The 15,165-nt window shown below is 38.1% G+C and overlaps 1 protein-coding gene across 1 annotated transcript in view; it reads right to left on the bottom strand.

The window, feature by feature from the left end:
• The window catches only part of LOC117172865 (neurobeachin-like), an 825,867-nt gene that overhangs the window by 292,884 nt on the left and 517,818 nt on the right, over positions 1–15,165 (bottom strand). The window contains exon 3 of the mRNA XM_033361129.1: positions 8,175–8,301. Within this exon, the coding sequence (XP_033217020.1) occupies positions 8,175–8,301 (127 nt within the window). The remainder of the gene's footprint in view (positions 1–8,174; positions 8,302–15,165) is intronic.

Below are 15,165 nucleotides of genomic sequence, written 5' to 3'. Positions count from 1 at the left end.
TTCTATGGGAAACGATAAACACCAAACCGAGGAAGTAACCGTACTTAAATTTCAGGGCAAGGAACATAACTTCATAATCATTCCTAACAACTTTCCGTTACCAGAAGATGGAATCATAGGAGTCCCATTTTTATATTCTTACAAATTTAATTTATCCAACAAGACTCTTCAGCTCGATGATAAAATACACCCACTGGAAACCGACGGAATAGTCATACCGAGAAATTCTGTAAGAATGATCACAATAGAAACAGGTAGAAAACAAGGACATGTACTTATAGAAAATAACTTTCACGTTCCTGATTTCATTTATCGAATTGAAAACTCACAGATTATCATTCCTATCAGCAACGAAACTGAAAAAGAGATACGATTGTCAGACGATGACATAAAATTTAAAATTATCAGCTCACTTCCAGAACGGAAAGAACGGATTAATTATATCACTATGGAGGAACTTAGAGCGAGGTTAAAATTACTACAGGAAAATCTACGGTTACAACACATGGAAGAATCACACAGAGAAGTGATTGAAAAAATTACCACGTCTTATCACGACATTCTTTCACTACCGGGTGATTCTCTTCCATGTACAAGTTTAGCTTCTCATAAAATTGTGCTCAAAGATGAAAAAATAATAAACTTACGTCAGCCTCGACATCCAGAATGTCATCGTGAAGAAATCTTCAATCAAGTTAACGAAATGCTTACAAAAAGATAGTAGAAGAATCAAACTCACCGTTTAACTCTGCCCTCTGGGTGGTCCCAAAGAAGCGAGACGCCTCAGGAAAGACTAAGTGGAGACTAGTCGTCGACTTCAGTAAGTTGAACGAGAAAACCGATCAAGACGCGTATCCACTTTCGGTAATCGACGAAATCCTCGACCATCTGGGAAAAGCCAAATTCTTTTCAGCATTCGGTCTGAGTTCCGGTTTTCATCAAATTCAAATGGAAGATGATTCCAAAAAGTACACTGCCTTTTCTACACTTGCGGGACATTTCCATTTTAACCGTATGCCTTTCGGTCTAAAGAACGTCCCGGCCACATTCCAAAAAATGATGGATACGGCACTAAGAGCTCTATTCGGGAAAATTTGCTTTGTTTACCTGGATGACATTGTCGTGTTAGGAAAAACAACACAAGAACACAACGAAAACGTAGTCACATTGTTTGAACGTCTACGTGCGATGGGGTTAAAACTGCAGCTAGATAATTGTGAGTTCTTGAGTGTCAGCGGTTAATAATTTTAAAAGACCAATAAACAGAAAGGAAGTAATGTCCTTCTTAGGATTATCCGGATATTATAGTAAATTTATAAAAAAAACTATTCAACTATAGCAAAACCATTGACAGAACTGACAAAAAAGGATCAACATTTCGAGTGGACTTTAGCCTGTGCGAAAAGCTTTCTAGAATTAAAAGACTGTCTTTGCTCCTCCCCCGTATTAAAATATCCAGATTACAATGAAACATTTACATTGACCACAGATGCTAGCAATGTAGGTTTAGGAGCAATTTTATCTCAAAAATGACACCCCGTTTGTTATATTTCAAGAACATTAAGCGCACCAGAGTTAATCTATACAACTACAGAGAAGGAACTTCTAGCGATTGTTTGGGCAATCAGACGACGACGGCAATATTTATTGGGACGAAAGTTTATAATACAGACGGATCATCAAGCCTTGAAGTAGCTCTTCAATTTGAAAGATCCTTCATCAAGGTTGCTAAGCTGGAGACTACACCTTGAAGGATATATGTACGTGATTGAGTACAAGAAAGGCAAGGACAATACCGCCGCTGATGCACTCTCCCGAATGCATCCAATCAAGCAACTGGAAAATATTTCAGAAAATTTAACTGCAAACACAGAAGATAATGCTGAAGAGAATAACCCAGACTCTGATGATGAGACCATTACCGACAATAATGACTCAGAAACTGAGGAGATTTACTCTAACCAAGAAGCACTTGTAGAGGGAGAACCAGTGAATCAAGTTAATGAACCCATCGCAACAAGGTTAAGAATCCACGAACCAAAAGACGAAAAGGAAATTTTCAAAGAATACTCTTCTCGGAAAATGGATCGCAGGCCGGGCAAGCTGAAAATCAAACCCGTAGCTGGCGAAGTTTCACATGAAAGATCCGCTAATCCCTAATATCGAGAGGGTACGCATTCGAGATATGTTGAATTTCCTTCTGCAAACAAAATTTACCGAACATGAGTTTTTCCTCTGTGAGCGACCTGACAAACTATTAAAGGAGCAAGAAAAACAAGATCTACTAAGAGAAGCACACGGAAACTTAGCGACCGGCCACTTTGGCGAGAACAAAACCACCCAAAGGTTACGTGAACAAACTTCTTGGGAGGACATGGAAAAGGATGGAATTGACTTTATTAAGAAATGTCGAACTTGCCAACAGGAAAAACTGAACCGAATCCGACCCAAAGTAGAAGCAGTAATTCCAGAAATACCGACGGAACTAAACGAGAAAATCGCCATGGATATAGTTGGACCACTGGGCGTAACGCAATGCGGAAATAAGTACATCCTATCCATCCAGGACGTCCTCACTAAATATATTATCCTGATTCCCTTAAAGGAGACAACGAACGAGACTATACTGACTAATTTACTGGATCACTACATCTACATTTTCTCTGCCCCAAAACACATGCTCACAGATCAAGATGCGAATTTCATATCAGAACTTGTCCAAAAGTTAGAGAATTTATTCAGAATCAAGCACATTAGGGCCACAGCTTTCCATCCACAAAGCGATGGAGCCCTTGAGAGAACCCAATTAAGGAACTACTAAAAACATACACGTCAGATAATGAAACTGAATGGGATCAGAATCTAAATCTAGTATGCTTATCTGTCAATACAGCTGTCCACGAGAGCACAGGCCTGACACCGTTTGAGATGACCTTCGGCAGAAAAGCCAACTTACCGTCTACCCTAGCTACCACGAGCTCATTAACATATCAGGAAATATTAGATATGTGGAAGAGGCGTCACGAAGGGTATCTCGAAAAAGGGAAATCTGCTATGAGAAAGACGCAGAAGCGTCTGAAACGTCAACAAGACGCTAAAATTGTACGCACCAACCCTATATTCGAACCCGGCGATTCTGTTCTCTTACACAACGATAGTAAAGACACCGAACTGGAAAGAGAATGGTTAGGCCCTTACACTATTGTCAGGAGAATAGGCGAAACTAATTATGAAATCCTTTGCGAGATACAAAAATATATCGTGCATGATAAACGACTGAAATTATACCTTATAACCTTGTCCCGGCAAGACTGTACCACACAACTTGGCATTTATACACATCCATCGATACATCCGAAAATGAACTCCGGTTTCTCCAACTGCGTAAGTTGTATCAGACAACTTCTTCGATGTACGAAACAGATTGTAGCGAAAAATTTAAACTAAATATGTTAGGCGGTAGAATTAATAGATTATAAACGCAAAGATATTTATTAGATAAAGTGTTAGGAATCAACAGACAAAAACGCGGACTAATAAACGCAGCAGGCACCATTTCTAAAACATTGTTCGGCACATTGAGCGAGAGTGACTTGGACTACATCAATTCAGAAACTGATAAATTGTACAAAGATAATAAAATCTTTGCGAGCAGCATTTCCAATCAAAAAAGGATAACCAAAACCTTATTAAACTCAGCTTCATACAGACTTGACGTAATGATGGAACATAGTAAACAAAACAGTTACATTTTCCATAAGATGAAAGATCAAATTAATAATAACACTCAAAATTTATTCATAGCAAATCAAATCAATGTGTGTACTATGATTCTAGATTAATTAAGTGAAAATGTAAATTTAATAATCGATGCTATCAATGATGGCAAGCATAGTATCATTCATCCGCAATTGTTAACACCACGAATTTAGATTGTTGAACTTCAAGAATTTGAATTTTATGGTATTCGACGGTAAATTACTATATTCCACCAAAATACCTGTACTAGAAGTCGATCAATTTCAAGTCCAATATTTAATTCCTATTCCACAAAAAGGGGTCTTAACTTTGTAGCACCGATCCCCGAGATGAGTACATACCAATTAACGAAGAAAAAACTGTTTACGTACCAACTGATAAGAAGTTGTTAAAAGACTGTAAGAACTACGACAAAATTAAAATTTGTCAACGGCTACAACCAACTTACCTCATCTCAGAAATGCACACATGCGAAAATCAAATCATTAGAGCCAGTATCAAAACATTGGATTACAAGATGTGCCAGGTATCTCCGTTCAAAATTGAATTGTTAACATACATAACTTTGGCTAGTAATCAGGGTTACATTTTAATACCCGAAAACGAACTTTCGTTAAGTGTTAACTGTCCCGGCGAAAATAAAGAAGTTGTCATTCGCGAGGCGAATCTAATCCGATCAAGCGAAAACTGCTTTCTTAACTCCGAGTCTATTATAATTAAATTAAAGAAAACATTAAAATTTTCTAAACACACTAGCTACAGGAAGAATATAACAATACCATTTTCTTTAGCTGAGCTCAATCTTTTGAAAGATCATCTGTTTCCATTGCAAAAACAAATTAGTCCTGAAACTTTAACTGATTCTAGTAAAACACTAGATGAAATAGAAAATTCGCTGAATAGAATCAAGACCGATAGACGTACTCGATCTTGGACCGAAAAAGCGCATGATACGTTCACCTATCTAAGCTATCTCTCAGTTATAACTAGTATTTTCTTTGTTTTATATAAATGCGGTATAGTGCAATTAATAAAAAGATGTATGCCTAACGTGTGTGTAAAAATATGCTGCACTACGAATAACGTAACTAATAATGTAACACCGCCACACCTAGTCACGTACGTACCTTCCGCACCTTCTGTATCAGGAATTGATTCCAATATAACATCCACCGAACCATTAGTAGAAAATCGAATGGTCAAGCTAAGGCGTAAAAACTAAGTTCTTCCACGAGTAAGAACAATCTAGCGTTGGAGGTGTAACAGGTTTCGTAAAAGGAATGTGGTTTTCCTAAAATAGACTCTTTTGTATGTGAGACTAAGTAAGGGAAGTCGTCCTGGAATGGGACCCACCCTGCATCCCCGAGGGCTGCGGCAGTGGTAAGTTTACCTTTGCTACGGCAAGGCTGTAAAACTCATCTCTTGTTTTCTTGAAAAAAGTACTGCATGGATTTATGGATCCATAACAGATATTGAAATTATTTGTTTGTTTATAATTGAAGTGCTTAGACCGTCACAGGAGAAGAGAGAAAAAAGGTGCATCCAGAAATTGAACGGATTAACCGATTTTCTTCTTTTTTTAAATCGTCTCATCGTTATGTAATGAACATAATGCAGAATATTAAAATTAAATTCCTTAATATTTGCTAATTTCTAATTTCTTTAAACCGACTGTAATCTCTCACAATAGGAAAGTTGAGTGCGGCATGACAGGCACATGACAGGGGCGATTCCCAAAATTTTTATGCACTGTCTGGGGAGCGGCAGGGCCGCCACCCTCACTTTTTTTCACAATACACTGCCGCCAAGGGGGGACACTTGATTGCTTCACTGCTTGACACACCATACTTCACGCGAGAGAATTAGAACCGGTTGAGAAAAATTAAAATGTGTTAATATGTTAATAAATTAAATTTTCATTAGTCGAATCAATTCCTTAATCTGATTTTAGGCAAATGAAAAGAAAGTTGATCAAAATCGGTTAATATCTTCAATGCCAGTTTACAGTTCTTGTAATTTTGCGTGTTCTTAACGATATGCTTAATTACTCGAAATTTTAACCGATTTTCATCAACTTTTTCTTCATTTTATTAAAATTATATCACAAAAATTATTCAGATAATTAGAAATAAATTGAGCCATATCTTTAGGATTTCAGTTATTGAAACACCCTTAAATCTCATGACAATGAAAGGGTCCTCATAACGGGGGGGGGGGGCTACCGAGTGGCTGGGTCCACACTGGCTTCCCCCTCGGGGGCTGCCCGGCCCGGGGTGGCATCCCGCTGCCAGTGGCAGCCTCATCGGCTGGCGGCACTAGTTTGGGAATGGCTGGACTAGACCAGCGGTTCCCAAACTTTTTATGCACTTTCTGGGGAGCGGCTGGGCCGCCACCCTCACATTTTTTCACAATACCCTGCCACCAAGAGAGGACACTTGACTGCTACACTGCTCGACGCACCACGCCTCACGCGAGAGAATTAGAACCGATTGAGTAAATTAAAATGTGTAAATATGTTAATAAATTTAATTTTAATTAGTTGAATCAATTTCCTAATCTAATTTTAAGCAAATGAAAAGAAAGTTGATAACAATCGGTTTGATAGTTTTTGTAGTTTGGCGTGTTCTTAGCGATATGCTTAATTACTCGAAATGTTAACCGATTTTCATCAACTTTTTCTTCATTTTATTAGAATTACATCAGAAAAATTATTCAGATAATTAGAATTAAATTGAGCCATATCTTTAGGATTTTAGTTATTGAAACAGCCTTAAATCTCATGACAATGAAAGGGTCCTGAAAGCGGGGGGGGGGGGCTGCCGGGTGGCTGGGCCCGGGTTGGCTTCCCGCTCGGAGGCTGCCCGGCCCGGGGTGGCATCCCCCTACCGGCAGAAGCCTCATCGGCTGGAGGCACTAGTTTGGGAATCGCTGGACTAGTCCATCCGCTGTATCATATCCAGCCAGAGGCCCCGAGAACTATGTTCACCATGAGTACACTCATGATGGCGCTTTGCTACTTCCCAGGCGCAGAAAATGCATCAATTTTCAATTAATTGCAATAAAACAAGAACCAGGCCATTTTTGAAAAAAACGCTCTGGAAGGTTATACATTTAGGTATATATAGTCTGTGGTTGAAAGATAAAATCATACAATTAATAATCGTAGGAGAAAAACTTGTCAGAGTAATACACGGACTAATTTTAAAGCCTGAGGAAGCGCTTTAAAGAAGCTTTTTCTATATAAACCCCAGAAATGTTTCTATTAATGTCTTTGCCGTTCAAGTAGTGATACTGTCTAAGACTTTCGGTCGTAGTAGAGTATTTTCCGAATAAAGTCCGCCGGCTAACGTTCATGAAACGACTCATCCTTGAATTTATTTAACAATAAATTTATACAAACATCCGATAGGGTTTAGTCGCTGCCCTACAATAGAAAACCGAGATCCAATCGACAAAACAACTTTCTTTCGCCCTTTCAATCGAAGAAAGGTACATGTAAGTTTATTTTACGTAAATGTTAATTCTGTTCTTATTCTTTCTAATAAATCATATGATACTTAAACTATCTCTCACTCATTTATACACTGAAACTGACATAATCAGCGCACTGGTCTCTCTCTTGCTCATTCTTTTCCAAACTACCCCGGCTTTTGCTCGAGACGTGATAGAGGCCATAGGTCAGGTGTAATTTTGATGGTCATATCAAAGTCTCTCGATTTTCACTATTTAATGTACATTGTTTAAGTAAGTAAGTAAGTAGAGTAAGAGGATGATTTTCACAAGCTAGCTTGCGAAAAGATGTTCAGACCATATTGAAGTTTGAATAACCTTGATACGTCCATCAAGGTCACGCCTTACCTATGACCTGACGACACATTTTAACGTGAAATTTTCCGCTTTTAGTATTGGCAAAGTCAAAAAGAGGTCATTCCATTTAAAAAATGAAGGTGACCTTGAAATAACCATGAAGGTCATGATCAAGGTGAAAACTAAGGTCACCACTGGATTCCTCGTTGAATGTTATTTCAAGAATGACTTCAAGCTTCTCCAAAAGAATGGTACCTAAGAAATTATTTGTCTGTCCCGACACTTTTTGGACACCCTGTATAACAAAAAAGGTCCTACGGCTAATACTAATCAAACAGGGACATTTCAGACATGTAGGGTAAATTCGGGTATTCCTAAACTGATACTCTGAATTACTGAAGGTGGTTTTAACCAGAATCTAAAACAAGTTAAGGCTGAAGCTGATTCCAATTATGTTGAAAACCACCCAAAGTAATTTATAAGAACAATTTAGGAACGTCCGAATTTACCCCACATATTTGAAATCGCCCTATTTGACGATACCGTTACAAATTGAAATTGATTAAAAAATCGCCCATATATATGTATGTTGATATTTTGTAAGTTACCTGCAACGACGGTTTCTGCAAGCGATAAGCGATGCAAAACGTGTTCGATGAGACTGACATCTGTACATGCTTGTAGATTTCGGACGCTTTTTCTCAAAATTGCAATGAACACACTCCATATTTCCGCCTGAAAGAAAGAACAAACATATTTTTCAAGTCATTCAACACTAAAGTGAGGATTGAGAAGACAACAAAAAAAAAATTTTTTCTACAAAATAAACCTTACAAAAGTAAAATCACTATTTTCTCGATTGTTAAGGGGTTGATGTGAAAAATGATTTTATAATTAGTGGTATTTTCTATTTTGTAATTTTTTGGAATCTTCTCAAGAGTTAAATAGGGGTGATTTTTTTTAATTAAAAACCCAGAAGCGATGCTATTTTGGTTTTCAACGACAAGCAATTTGATACATATAACATATTTTTATATTTTTCTCCAGGTCACTAGGGAGGTCCAAAAAAAGGCTTACTTTGGTGTCACTCTTTTTTTCAGCAAATATACCTCCTCGGGTTGCGGATAGAGGGTCCCTGTACCAAGGGTTTCTGCTGAATATGGTTACAAAAATAAATAGGCAGTCGCAGACAATTATCCAGGGGTGGTCCCGAAGGAATAAACCCCCAAGCAAATAAACCACCCAAGGGTGAGGTGTTTAGAACGGTGAATAATGCAGCGAGAGCTTCGGCCGATGCGAACCGTAAAACAAAACCAACGGTTGATCATAAGACCAAAAGGCGAATGCATCAACTTGCCATAAAGATAGGCTGGACAAGACAATGCGCATCCCGCATTCAGTGTGTGATTGACTACACTACATCTGCCAGGAAGTTTACCGCCAAGGTTCGAAAGTTCGCGCACGAACTCCGGACCCGTTATCACACACTTAACAAGTCAAAGCTGCTGACCATCAGGCAGCATTTTGTTGAGAAAATACGTATACCATCTGACGCGAAGAGAAGTCTAGAGCGGAGGGAGAGGTGGGTCAGAGAAAATCAACAGTTTCTCTCGGACCCATCTCCACTCTTCCAAGATCCTCCAGTTACTGCCGAACACCCACCCAAACCAGAGGAGGTCGAAGTATTTTGGAGAGAAGTCTACGAAGTTCAGCATAGACTGGACGAAGACTCAGAAAATATAAATAGCTTCAAGGAGTTATGTGTTGCCCTCATAACACCTGATAAAGAATGCCCACCTATCACTACCGAGGAGGTGAAAAAAGTATTAAGAGGGATGAAGAACTATTCCGCACCGGGACCAGATTGTATCAAAACTCGAAGAATTACTGGCGAATAACTTGTCTGAACACAGTTTATAAGATATTCAGAACTATCCTAAATGATAGGATTGTTCGGGCAATTGAACCTGTGTGGCAAGAAATGTATGAACAACGAGGCTCAAAGAAAGGCGTCGCCGGATGTCAGGAGAACCTGCTCATCGATAGATGTGTCTGCAAAGATGTAGCATTCTACCAGCGTGATCTTTTGATGGCCTGGATTGATTATCGGAAAGCTTTCGATCCGTGCTCTTAGGGTGCACGAGGCTTTTGCTGGATCGTCGTATTGATTTCTTTACAGACTATAACCACCTATCTCATGGTCGTGAGACGTGGTTGCGGCTGAAATTTTACCGCGATTTCGCTGGAAGCGTGTGCAATTTTCCAGATTAGCACCCGCTCCCGGCGAAATCCTGTTTAAAGCAAAAGATCGTGGAGATTTTTTCATAAAATCTCAGATTTTATTTTTATACCAGACTTAACTCATTATTGTAGATTACATATTATCCGCTACCTAGAAGAACTGCAGAAGCGAAACCATTTTTTGGGAAATGGGACGATTGTAAAATTGAGCAAAGACTGTCGAATTTCTGGAGCAGCCTGCTGCTTGTCGAATTACCTCTATGATAGGTCCTCTACGAGTTGCGGCAGATGTAGACGCATGCCTTTTACTATGAATCTTAACTATGTTCGAGTCGATACAGCTTTCCTCCATGCTTTCCTTGATCCAAAGCCTTATGGATTGTGAGGTTGCCTTGTGATAAGGGTTTTTAAAAATTAAGAATAATTTTCTTATATTTTCTTTTCGAAATGCAGACTTCTTTGAATGTAAGTTTGCAGTACTGAATGTACACACAGCTGTGGGTTCTCCTTGAAGCACGGAATGTTAAGCACAGGTTGGTTTGTGTTGCGACCTGAAAATTTTATTCTGTATGTTATTTTGATTTGTATTAATTTTTTAGCTGTGTGTATATTATTTAGCTTTATTTTCGCGAGTGTTTGAGCACGCTAAGCCGTTACTAATGCCAAAAGTGTGGCTACTTTTTTAGAGAGTCTGTCCAGAGAAAGATTTCCATTATAGTCTGATTGTGACAAAAGCCCCAGAACTGGCTCCGGGTCCCATGCAGATGAATACCTGGGATTTTCTGGCTTCAAAACTGTAACTTCTTTAAAAAAATCTTGATACAGCCGTATCTTTTCCAAGATCATTATCTACCAGAAGGGACAATGCTTTTCTATAATTGTTTGAAGTGCTGCAAGATTTTGTACTTCCAAAAACTTTTATGAGAAATGAGAGATCAATTTTTCTTGAATTTTTGAACAATGAAACTTCTTTTGATTGGCATAATTTACACCATGTTTTTATGGCTTTGTTATATTCTTTTATTGTTCCTTCGGAGATGGATGTCAGCATTATCGTTGCAGCCTCGTCAGTTGCTCCTCTTGCTTTGAACGCATGCCTGACGGTCGTCCCGCTACCAGGGAAAGTGTCGCCCACAGCGGGTGTGTATATAAGGACATGTCAAAAGACTCAAAAGAGGTCTAAATATTGCGGGCTCGGTTACCAGCAAAGTGATAAAAATCGTATACCAGGGTTGGGTTGGCCAAAGCGGCGCAACCACAACCCCCTCCGCTTTATCTACTTGAATTTTTTGTAAGCCTTTTAGTAATATGGAAAAAGGTAGGAAAGCGTAGAAAAAATGACTGAACTAATTAATTGTGAAAGCATCTACTACTACTCAAAGTATGGGTCCCTATGCCACGATATAAATTTTTGACACTTAGCATTTGCCCTTGATGCAAAAACGTCTATTGCCATAGGACCAAATTTTTTCTTGATCTCTTGGAATGTCCAGTATGCCAGCTCATATTGTTCCACTCGGTGCAACTCTTGATTGCTTATCAGATTCTGCATTTTCATCCGACCTTAGATAAAAATCTTGAAGCCAGATATGCCGCCTCTCGCACCCTTGCCATATGACTCTACTCACCAGTCTGTGTTTTTGGTGCTGAATACCCCCATTCTGTTCACGTTTGTGGTTCCAGTCTTTGAGAACCATCTCTCCTGTTTTAAAAAATGGAAAATCTTGGAAAATGGATAGAAGCTGCAAAAAAACCATCGACCACGAACATCCTTGATCAAAGAAAAAATAAGTGGCGTGATATTTTGAGTAGCCTTTTAGATTTTATGCTTTTCCTATCACGCAAAAAGCTTCCTTTTAGAGAACATAGAGAGGGTGTTTCATCAGAAAATAAAGGGAATTTCTTAGAATTAGTTAATCTATTGTTGAAATATGACCCAGTGTCAAAAGAATATATGCTGAGAATTGAATATGCTATCGCCGTACAAAACGGAAACGCGTAGATTCTTATTTTCCAAAGGCATTCAAAATGAGTTTATTAGTCTTTTGTAGAAAGAGGTGAAAGGTTTCTTCCCTATAGCTGGAAAGACTGCAGTCGAACTTACTGAAAATATCCGCACGCAGCTGGAGAGTGATAACTTGGATATACATCTATGTTAGGCTCAAGGATATGATAACGTTGCTATCATGGCAGGTGTTCATGGTGGTGTACAAGCAAAAATCAAAGAACATGATCATAAAACGTTGTTTACACCTTGGATAATCATTCACTAAATCTATGTGAAGTGGACTCTTTTGGATGCGTTAGTTCAAGTTTAAATTTTTTCTGAACAGTAGAAAGAGTTTACATGTTCTTTTCATCATGCACACATCGATGGGAAATTGCAATGATGAGTGTAGTCGTATCGGTAAAAAAAACTAGTAGAGACAAGATGCAGTGCTCATGGCGACGCTCTTAAGCCACTGAAGAATCATTTTCAGAAACGCGTATTAACACTGGAAGAGATGTGTGATCCCAGCATCAGCAGAGAAAACTTTGATATAAGATCTTTTTGGTTTAAGGTCCTAGAAGAAGTTAACCAGACAAAAAAGTATATACAAATACCTGGTCTATAGCTGAAAAAGTCTGTGATAAACATTAAAGCCCTAAAAACTTTTGTTTAAAGCCAGCGTATCAAAATAGTGGAAAGAGCTATTTCCAACGCAACTTAAAAGTGTGAGGACTTGGATATTTTGATTAAAAGAAGGGGAAGGAGAAAATTCCGAAAAAATATGCCAGGAGGAATTGCACAAGACGCTGGACTAACATTGCCAGAAGAGCTGCAGAGAGACATGTTATAATGTCTTGATAGATTTTACAAAGAACTAGACCATCGTTATAGGGAAATGGATGACATTCTCATAACATTTGGTGTTTTTGAACCTAAAACTCTGCTTACGTCGACAGAAGAACTTCGTGGTATAGCTCCAAACCTGACAAGAATCTATGATGAATTTTCTGCAGAGGACATTATTTTGGAGATTTTACGACTGTGGCGCCATTTGGAAACCGCCAGAATTTATTCCCAAGAAGAAGTCCGGTGAACTACCTTGGAACTTCTGAGATTTATTGTAAAATGGGGCTATTATGAGTCTGTTCCAAATCTAGAGCTGGGTCAAAGATTTCTTCAAACTATCTGTGTTTCGGTCGCTTCGTGTGAAAGAAGCTTTTCATAATTAAAGTTTATAAAATCGTACTTACGATTAATGAAAAACCGCCCGGGCGCCAATGCATGCTACGCCGCCACTGGCAATTACGTCGCAAAGCGTTATAATTGTGATGCTTCTTAAACTCCAAATGATTCAGAAAACAACACAAATCTCACCCCTCAACATAAATGGCGAAGTGAAAGAAGCCAAACAAGATTTAGTATCCGAAAAATCTAAGCATAAATATAAGTTGGCCTTCGAGGAATTTGACAGAGGGAGAAAACAAAACAGAAGAATGTTCGATCGGTAATTATCATCATTAAAAAAAAATTCACTTCATAGGACATTCTCACATGATTTCGGTAAAGGACTTTCGCACGCCTACTTTTCAGGGAGCTCCATAGGCTCATTACATATGGTAGTTTTGAATTAAACATCTTACATCGCTCGCAGGGTTTCACATGTCTTCACGCTCCTAACCCTACTTGTGATGCAATATACTATTGTAAATGCTCTGACTCGTGTGATACTTCTTATTCATAATTCTGTCAAAGTGTCAAAGTAGAACGTGATTAAATTGTACAAAAGTAAATGCTATGTTTAATACTGTGTTTTATTTGTAGTTATTTGCATAAACAAACAGTCGAAAAAAGTATCATATTTTATATGCAATTAGTAAATATTATAAAAAAAATTAATAACAATTATAGAGAATAAATTTATTGCAAAATCATTATCAGTTTTAAAAAACTCAGGTTTTCCAAGAAAACAGTCACTCAGACAAAATTCTTATTTGTATAATTTTCGAAGAGTATTAAAGGAAATTATATGTAAAGCATGTACCAAATATTTAAAATACTATTATCTCGAAATGAATGAAAAAACGAATAAGCTATTTCAAATTAATACACAGAAAAACAGATTAAAATAGTAATTAATAATCCAGAACTATTGACCTTCACATATGCCATAGAAGCATACACACTTAGTCTTACTTCGTAACTTTCGAATTTATTTTAAGATGAAACTTCATTTATTTTTCCAAGAGTGGCATTTGGTCGTTCAATAGATTCTTACAAACACTGTAAACCTTAGGGACAATAATTTAATCCCTCTTGGCTAATCCCTAAGAAAGCTTAAATTTCACGTCGTGTAAACAACTGCTGCCCTAAACTCTGAAAGATTGTACCATCCTTTAATCAGACCTTCGTCATAAAGTTTAGAATTCTTAAGGCCCATATAGATTTCCACCAATTTTCTATTTCCTCATCCCCCAAAGATGTACCCAGGTCTACGTGACGATCAAATCAAATTCAATGAGTACCCCCACATTCTATGTCTCCCCACTTACGCAGTCGAAATTTTCACCTCCAAGACATCTTGTTTTTGAGAAGAGACCAGTTGAATACTAACTACCGAACCCACCATTATACTGATTTTTGTGATAAAATAAACACTGATCTACTTTCTCAAATTTCAGTTCGAATTATTTCTATCACCCACCATGAAGTTAAATTATAAAAAATGTTGATCCACGATGAAACATTAAATGGTCCTTCGAATCCGGATTTTTATCGCGTTTGTGACAAAGCTGTGCGTGATAAAAAATAAAAAAACTGTGCATATCAAAACAGTGACAATTAAGTAACAATCAACTTGTCCTTGTAGTATTCTCGGGCATTAACAAAACTCTGTGCAGTCAATTATCTTTTCTTGTGAAAAGAATACAATGCACCAAGAATCAAATCATGTGTGAAATTTGTGCATTCAATTATCTATTCTTGAGAAAAGAATACAATGCACCAATAATGAATTAGTGAGAAACCCGTGCGTGATAAGAAATGGTCACTATTAAAACATTGACATTGAAGTCCTTTATCATCCGATCCAAACGATCTTAATCCTTTGAGTCCAGGTCACTTCCTTATTGGTGGCCCTTTAAATGGTGTTCTAATTCTGCTGCAATTACGGTCGGAACATTGGTGCTTCTGAAAGACGAAAATTTTCCACCATTACAGTGGAATATGGGACGTATCGTATCAACTCATCCTGGACCCGACAACATCGTCAGAGTACGAGGGTGGATTGATAAGTTTCCGGCCTGACCAAGAGATGGCGCCACTAGGCCTACCTTGAGGTGGCGTTCTATAGTACCATCCTTAGATAGCTT

This window comes from Belonocnema kinseyi, chromosome 5 (assembly GCF_010883055.1).
Source record: "Belonocnema kinseyi isolate 2016_QV_RU_SX_M_011 chromosome 5, B_treatae_v1, whole genome shotgun sequence".
Lineage (NCBI taxonomy): Eukaryota > Metazoa > Arthropoda > Insecta > Hymenoptera > Cynipidae > Belonocnema > Belonocnema kinseyi.
The sequence above is the reverse complement of the archived record's forward strand: the minus strand, read 5'-3'. Positions and strand labels throughout refer to the sequence as shown.